The sequence below is a fragment of the Sesamum indicum genome, linkage group LG6, assembly GCF_000512975.1.
Source record: "Sesamum indicum cultivar Zhongzhi No. 13 linkage group LG6, S_indicum_v1.0, whole genome shotgun sequence".
Taxonomy (NCBI): domain Eukaryota; kingdom Viridiplantae; phylum Streptophyta; class Magnoliopsida; order Lamiales; family Pedaliaceae; genus Sesamum; species Sesamum indicum.
In genome coordinates, this window is record NC_026150.1 from 4086572 (window position 1) to 4094874 (window position 8303).

The 8303-nt window shown below is 39.0% G+C and overlaps 1 protein-coding gene across 6 annotated transcripts; it reads right to left on the minus strand.

Moving 5' to 3' along the window:
* On the minus strand, positions 866-7419 carry LOC105163643 (ABC transporter B family member 4-like). Of its 6 annotated transcripts, none has more exons than XM_020695148.1 (14): positions 7315-7419; positions 6650-6792; positions 6215-6563; positions 6083-6137; positions 5823-5998; positions 5530-5751; positions 5201-5439; positions 4182-4707; positions 3655-3928; positions 2666-3519; positions 2202-2468; positions 1867-2130; positions 1482-1775; positions 866-1370 (listed from the first exon to the last, which is right to left on the minus strand). In XM_020695148.1, the coding sequence occupies exons 3-14, from the start codon at positions 6524-6526 to the stop codon at positions 1008-1010; spliced, it is 3846 nt and encodes a 1281-aa protein (XP_020550807.1). In that variant the 5' UTR covers positions 6527-6563; positions 6650-6792; positions 7315-7419; the 3' UTR covers positions 866-1007. The 6 variants fall into 6 exon arrangements, with proteins under 6 accessions (XP_020550807.1, XP_011080371.1, XP_011080372.1 ...); XM_011082069.2 differs by lacking the exon at positions 6650-6792 and adding an exon at positions 7178-7241 and having other exon boundaries at positions 6215-6589; XM_011082070.2 differs by lacking the exon at positions 7315-7419 and adding an exon at positions 7110-7293.

Below are 8303 nucleotides of genomic sequence, written 5' to 3' on the forward strand. Positions count from 1 at the left end.
TATTAGATTTTTTTTATTGCATAATTTCTAAAATAAATTGATGATGTATATATTTTTTTTTTGGGTGAATTGGATTATGTATATTTTTGAAACCATATTTGGTTAAAAATGAAATGTAAGACATGCTAATTTTATACTAATTTTATGAAAAATTGAGAATATATATAATACAAATATATATTATATATAGTCGTATAGGTGTCTTGTCGTGTCTTAATTCTTTTACATATTTCATGTTACCATGTCCGTGTCATATTATATCTATGTCTGTATTAGCGCAAACACGTAGTCTTGATTGCATAATTCATACTACTCATATGGGTAGTAATATTTACGAATTTTTATATCAGAATATGATGATATTATGAAATCAATTAATGAGAATGTCAAATTCATAACTTGATTTATAATTTGTAATCTTAATTATTTTTGTATCCTGTTGGGTGGTGGTCATGAGCTTGGCCTATGGCTCAAATCTAAAACATCCGAGCAAGGTTAGGGGCTGATTGTTTCTCCGCAGTCCCCCTACTTTCCAATCAATTCAAAACAAAATATGAACTCTTATGGGGTAAAAGTGAAAAACACTATTTCTTGTGTCCTGAGCCCAACTAAGCAACATCCTCCGTCCGCATATTTCATCGAGGTAAAATGTTTTCTATTACACATTGGTGTTACGGTAGTATCACATTCAGACATGTATTGTATGTGGTTTCACTTTTATATTTTTTAATTTAAAAAGAAAAATACGTGTCGGTTACTAATTAATCTAAGCCCAGTGTAATAAAAGATTACGCCCATTTGTCGTAATCCAACCATATGGATTATCTTAAACACCGGAAAGGATAGCTTATCAAGATACACTGTGTAAGGTCTAGTTTAGCAGCTTCATAAGAGGTAAAAGGACAAGTTTCCTTAAGCTTTATTACATTGCTGAGACCATAGTGTTTATTCCAGCCCTCACAAACTGCATTTGTACTATTAGGAAAAACAAGAGCAGCAGCAACTGTCTAAGAAGAAACACCATCGCCATCCCCTTGCAACGCAACTAAAGAGGCGTATACGCCGTCTTTCTTGTTGATCAAAGTCTCATGCCTGCCTTTCTCTGCGACAACTCCGTTTCTCAGAACCACGATCAGATCAGCATTCCTGATTGTGGACAGCCGATGAGCCACCACGATTGTGGTCCTGTCCACCACGACTCGGTCTAAAGCATCTTGAATGACTTTCTCTGATTCGGCATCAAGAGCACTGGTGGCCTCGTCGAGTAGTAGTATCTTTGGAGCCTTAACTATAGCTCTTGCGATTGCAACTCGCTGCTTCTGGCCGCCAGACAACTGGATCCCCCTCTCACCAACCATTGTCTCATACCCCTGTAGGCATTAGAATTACAACATTTGTGGCATACTTTGGGCAAGTTGATTTCTATAATACCATGTTGTTCTAAAATTGCATGGTAAGAGCTTTAGAAGGAATGCACACACCTTCTGCATACCACTGATGAATTTGTGTGCATTCGCCAACTCTGCAGCAGCTACGACTTCCGCCTCATTGGCATTGCCTTCCTTTCCATACGCGATGTTGGCCCAGATCGTGTCGTTGAACAAAACAGGCTCCTGGCTCACCAGGCCTATTTGCTGTCTGAACCACTTCAAGTTCAGCTTCTGGATTCCAATGCCGTCTAGTGTGATCTGGCCTGAATCTGGATCATAAAATCGTTGTAACAAGGAAATGATTGTCGACTTTCCGCTCCCACTTTCTCCAACAATTGCAACAGTCTGATAAAGTGAACCAGTACTCTTTAACTCCAAAACATTATGTGAAACCTTAAACCAGGAGATCACAAGTTCTTGATCATAAACTGTTTACCTTGCCTGAATTAATAGCCAAGCACAAATCCTCGAAAATTTGAACATCGGGCCTATTGGGGTACCTAAAGCTGACATGCTGGAAAACTATACCTCCATTAACGTTTTCTAGTGTCATTCCTGAGCTGTCAGAAGAGTCTATTCTTGATTTCTGATCAAGAAGAGCGAAAACAGAAGCAGCTCCAGCGTTGGCTTTACCGGAGTCTGGTGCAAGGGCGCCCGACTGGGATATTGCAATGGCTGTCATGCTGAGACCAAGAAAAACCTGCCAATCAAGAAACATAAATATCCACCTGGAAAGTTTTCTTACCAAAATTTTCATTTTAAGAAGCTTACACGAAAAACATCTCCAAAGTTTATCTTTCCAGCATCAACAAGCCGAGCACCAGCATAGTAACCAGCTGCATAGACTGAATATAGAAAGAACAGCGACATCCCAAAACCTGCTCCACTGAGTAGACCCTGTTTGGTTCCTAATCTGAGGGGAGCTTCACATTTTTCTTGGTGCAGCTCCATCACCTTCTCTTCTGCACAAAAGGAAGCAACTGTTCGGATACTGCCAACAGCATCGCTGGCAACTTGAGTTGCATCTTCATATAATTTCTGTGGAATGATATATTTGACCTTGTTAGCATATCTACGATGGAAACTTTTACGTCTTTGACAGAAGCAAAATATTCGGCACAGGTTTTAGGCATAGTCAGTTCAAATGAAGGAGAAACATTCCAAGAATTCATAAAGATAGAAGATACATAATCATTCAGAATTAATTATTTGCCTCAGGCCATCACCAAGCTAACCTTTGTATCAGCACTAAATCCAGTGATAAATTTCATGTGAAGATAACCATTTAGTCCAATAAGCGGAAGCATGACCAGGATTATAAGGGACAATTCCCAGCTTGCTCCGAAACCAATGATCAAACCAGCGATGGCTGTTGAAATATTTTGAACGAGTATCGCAAGTGACTCTCCGACTAGATTTCTCACAGACGTTGCATCTGCAGAAAGTCGGGAACCTACTGCACTGCTAGAGTTCTCAATTCTGTCGAACCAGCATATTTCCATGTGAACTACTTTCTCAAAGCACATCAAACGTATTCGCTTGATCAGCTTGCAACCTGCCACAGCGAAGAAGTATGTCCTAAGCGGAGTGGCCAAAAGAGATGCCATGCCAAGAACGACAAACATGCATGCCCAAAATTTGGAATCCTTGCGAAGCCTGTGAGGTGGCTCATAAAAAGCTTTAATCATGCTAGAAAGTAGGAGCCCCAAGAGTGGCAATATTGAACCATTCACCATTGCAGCTAACGAACCAAGTACTAACTCTGGAGTCTCCGGTTTATTAAGGCAAGCCAAGCGGTAAAGTGATACTTTATGCTCTACCTTGTGTTGCAATGAAGGTGGAGTGTGCGATTCTCTGTATGCTTTCTCCACCACATTGGCTGCAGTCGGGAGACCTGCTGACGTTGGGAATGAATTACGACTGCTGTTTCCTGTTCCAGATGATCCCTGACTTATGGACCTTAAGGACGAGATTCGCTCTGTTGCAACTTTATCATTCACTGCAGAAACCGACTCTTTGTTGAACTCTTGCAATTGTACGAGCTGGCTGTATGCTCCATCAGGATTTTGTGTCAGTTCAGAATGTGAACCTGGTCAGTTGCAACAGAGATTTCAATTCTTTCTGTTCTTCGAAGAAATGCCTAAAAGGTTAACGATAATTCAAGATAAGAATCAAATTTCAAAAGTCTTATGGGAATACAACTATTTTATGTCATCGCAGAAACCTTTTTCTACGACTTTCCCTTGATGAATAACAGCAACGGAATCAGCATTCTTCACTGTACTCAATCGATGGGCTACAACAATTGTTGTTCTGCTGATCATGACTCTGTCCAGTGCCTCCTGTACAGTCCTTTCAGATTCTGCATCAAGAGCACTAGTAGCTTCATCAAGAAGTAGAATTCTTGGATCTTTTAGAATTGCTCTAGCTAAAGCTATCCTCTGCTTTTGCCCACCGGACAGCTGAGTTCCGTTCACTCCAACCATTGTGTTTAGCCCCTGAAGTCATGAAATTCATGTATTTGTGGCAGATAAGCCTGTGTAAAATGACCACAATTGTCTAGAATTTCCTTCTGAGAACTGAAAATTGATGATGTATATGGTAATCCTACTCAAGACTAATTACCTATTGGAGAAATTGAGGATCTATTGAGTCTTTAGTTGTCTTGAATGATACACATTTCTAAGAATTTTGAAAAGAATGCACAAGTTATCTGCTATCATTATACTAGAATTGCTTCTAGAGTCTGACCTGAGGCAGCTGGTCTATGAATTTAGCAGCATTGGCATGTTCTGCAGCAGCTTTAATCTCTTCAAGACTTGCACCATCCTTTCCATAAGCAATATTGTCTTTGATGCTTGAAGCAAACAACACCGGTTCCTGGCTTACAAGACCGATTTTTCCTCTGATCCACCTAAGTTGAAATTCTTTGATATTAATACCATCGATCAAAATTTCACCAGCTTGCGGATCATAAAACCTTTCGACAAGATTAATGACAGTCGATTTTCCGCTTCCACTTTGTCCCACCAAAGCTAACATCGTCCCACTTGATACCGTGAGAGAGAATCCATTGAATATTCTCTCGTCTGGTCTGGATGGGTAACTAAAGTGCACATCCTTCAGCTCTATGTCCCCATTGATGTCGTTCAAAACCACTCCGTCCATATTATAAGGATCTATATCTGATCTTCTGTATATTGTCTGAAACATCTTAAAAGCAGCAACTTGACCAGCTGCAAAGGCACTCAAGCATGGAGATACCTGGCCTAAAGAACTAGTAGAAAAGCCAAAAGCGGATAAGCAAATGCTTATCATTCCCCAGAGCCAATCATAATTATAAAGGGGAAAGTTCACAGGAGACGATTTTGCTTAATGTATGTGCATGAACATGTACTTTCATTTCAAAGATCTATATCTATTATCACTAAAGTGAGAACTCAAGACGTAGAAACAAGCGATGCTCTCTCCTTGATTTTCTTGACAACCAGACAATGTGGGAAAAATAGAATGGATGGTTGCCCTCATCCCCTAAGCTTTATTCATAATGCAAACAATTTTCAGTTTCAAAAAATTGCACTGTGTCTCTTGTAATCATATTTTACATTACAAATTCCTTCCTGAAAGACTGGATGTCTAGAAGGAGCTCGTAATGTAAAATGTGATTGCAGAAGGTACAACTGCAGTTTTCCAAAATCCAGTAGTTCTGTTGTTACATCAATCTCAGGGAGTATCAAGGTAACTATCCCATAATAGAAATTAGAACTTACAAGGATCCAGAAAGAACAGCCATTACTACATTCAAGACTTGTCCGCCCGTGTATCCTTTGTCTATAATCATTTTTGCCCCGAACCATAGTCCCAAAGCATAACTGGAGAACAGAACTAACATAAATATTCCAGAACCTAACCCTGCAGCCAATCCCTCCTGTACACCAGCTTCATAAGCTCTACTTAGAGATTTTTCATATTTCACAACAGCTTGCCTCTCCCCTGTGAACGACACAACCTGCATGGAAATTAAGTCACCAGTAACTGACTAGATACCACATCAAAAACCAAAGAATTTCCAATGTTCATATTGTAATTCTTTTATTACAGTTCTGATTGAGCCAAGTGTTTGTTCGACCACAGCGGCTGCGGCTGAATAAGCAGCTTGCCCTTTTGACGTCAGCTTTGCCATAAGGACACTCATAGAAGCAGCAGAGATAACAAGAAGAGGGATAGCAGAAAGCAAGACCGTTGTCAGGAGCCATCCCTTGGTAAAAGCTATCACAAACCCTCCAAGGAATGATGCGGAAAGCTGTAAAAACTTTCCTACCTGTGGATTTTTTCATCAGTGAGAAAAGAAGTCTGAGCATGCACAAGACTGAAAACAGACACAGAGTTTACCTTCTGGCCCATAGCATCTTGAATTATAATAGCATCGGTGGACATCCTCTCAATAATTTCTCCAGTGTTTGTTTCTCTATCAAAGTATCCAATATCTTGCCTCAGTAAAGCTCTGAGGTATAAGTTTCTGATCCGAGCAGCCTGCCTTTCCCCTGTGATCATCCAGCACGCCACCTCTGTGGAAAACGTATACTTCTTGACTGAGTTTCATTAATTTCAATGTTCATAACTTACAAAATATGTTGATCCTTAATACTTACGGGAAGATGCTGCAACACCTGACCCCAATGCAAGATACACATACTTTAGAGATACCTAAAAACGTCGATGCATTAGCGTTGTGAATATCATTGCTTAATTCAAATGGATATATATGTTGAAATACATAATACCTTGGAAACTTCATTAACAACTCTTTTAGTTTCTGCATTCTGTCCGAAAGAGTTGGCTAATTCTCCAAATAAGAGAGTCATAAGAGGCAAACAGAATCCACTTCCAACAGCTGTGATCGTACCAATGACCATCAGTGCATAATCTGCAGGGTCTGCAAAAGAGAAGAGTTTATGGTATGGAACTTTGCCGACATTAGTCTTCTCGTTGCTGCTGCTATCTGATGTTTGTTTACTGGGAGAATTAGTTCCTGTTTCTTGTTTTTCACTTTGCTCATTGTTTGTGTCTTTGCGGGAATGGCTAGCCCCGGCCATCAGTGAATTAAGGGTAACCCTCCAACTTCTGATTTGCCTATCACTTTAAAACAAAATGAGAACCTGCAACAGAACAACAATCATAAAACTATGATGAAATCCCGAGCAAAAAAATTAACTTACAGAGTATATTTGCAGATGGTGATGTAATGACCGATAACTGAGTCAGATGCTTCAGATATTATGATAGCTCTTCAGAGTTCAGATACAAAGAGGAAAACAATTCATCCTTGTTTTCAGTTTCATAACGTCTAGACTAAAATCACCTGGAGTACCAAGAATGAACGTCATTTTTCTCAAATGCAAATGGAAAATGAAAAAGACATGATAAAAATCAGTAACAATTCTCTAACAAGGTGTTCTTATTTCCTGAGATCTGAAGCTTGCTGACTGAATTTACATTCTGCATGCCGAAACCAAAAGATCAACATAACCTGTAACTATGCTATTCAAATTTCAAGGTTGTGAATAGTTGAAATATATCAAATTTCTCTTTCTTCTGAATGCAGTTCATAAGAATTCATTCCCATAGTTCCTGGATTATGGAGTACTATAAGAAACTTTCAATTTTCTCTTGACATACCAAAAATACAAGAAAAGAGATAGACAAGTGGCAAGCAGTCTGAAACAATAATCAAATGAAGAGATTGCCTTAGCATCAAGCTGAAAGTCCTTGTTTGCTTCGACTGCATGCACTAAAGTTGAAAGTCCTCGACTGCATGCACTAGCTGTCGTATGACTAGGAATTCTAGATAAAAAATCAATTAAATAAGATAATATGATGATACCTTCTTTATTCTTGTTGATAAACTCTGTACAATGCAAAAGTAATCACTAACAATCATTCTTGAACGCAAACTCCACCGTTCTTTAAAGACTGTCCTTTAGCATCTAGGCCTTGAGGACTTTTCATATACTAAATCAGAACTGCACATCTAAACTATCTGCAATTTACGCAAGCGCTGACAGCAACAAGATTTTCAAGTATTTCTCTCGCTGCACAGAATCTCTATGCTGATGGCAAAGCCAGGTCGATGAGTTAACGCGACTTGAAATCGAAGTAACGTATATTCTGATTCACATTATCTTCATTTCTTTAAGCTTGGAAAAGTAGGAAGTTCTTGCTAAGAGTGGATTAAGGTAAAAGTGAGCTGTAGTTATTCTCTTTCACCTAACTGCTGCCCACAAAGCAGGCAAATATTTGGCATCACTCTTTGCATAAAACTAAAGGCTACCATCACATTTGTCTGAACTGTCATAAGTATTTGGCAGTGTCCTTTTATTACATGAACATTATAAGTGATCTAACTAGTTGTCTCATTCCCAATTTTTAACATTATCACAGCAAAGTTAAGTAACTATGCAACATGCTGACATCATCATGTGTGATCGAAAGACTGCTGATAATTCCATTTAAGTAGTAGTGTCTTTTTTTTTTTTCTTTTTCACCCTAGAAAACCTGAAAGGATCTGATACCTCACCCAAGACATACACCACAAACAACCCCACTTGAGTTGCAATACAAATTTGAAGTTTGAGGGAAAGAATTTCATACTTGTCTGGCACCAACAAATGTGTTTTTTAGTCTTCATGTTTTTGGTGTAAAGAAAGGGACAGTGCTGAAAGGAAACATGCTTACTTTTAGTAAGTGTTGAAAACAAACATGTTGGGGCAAAGGGATCTAATACCTCAAGCAAGATACCACACCCACTGCAACTTAGTAGAACAGTCAAAAAGAGAAGGGGAAATTACATTTACACCCTAGTATATGGTTTTT

What these genes read in the sequence shown, in the direction of transcription:
- LOC105163643 (XM_011082068.2), bottom strand. Translation starts at nt 6,526, where the DNA reads ATGGCCGGGGCTAGCCATTCCCGCAAAGACACAAACAATGAGCAAAGT. An exon ending in AAGATGCTATGGGCCAGAAG is followed by an intron (nt 5,752 to 5,822) that starts GTAAACTCTGTG and finishes AAAAATCCACAG; the next exon opens with GTAGGAAAGTTTTTACAGCT. An exon ending in GCTGTTCTTTCTGGATCCTT is followed by an intron (nt 4,708 to 5,200) that starts GTAAGTTCTAAT and finishes CTTTTCTACTAG; the next exon opens with TTCTTTAGGCCAGGTATCTC.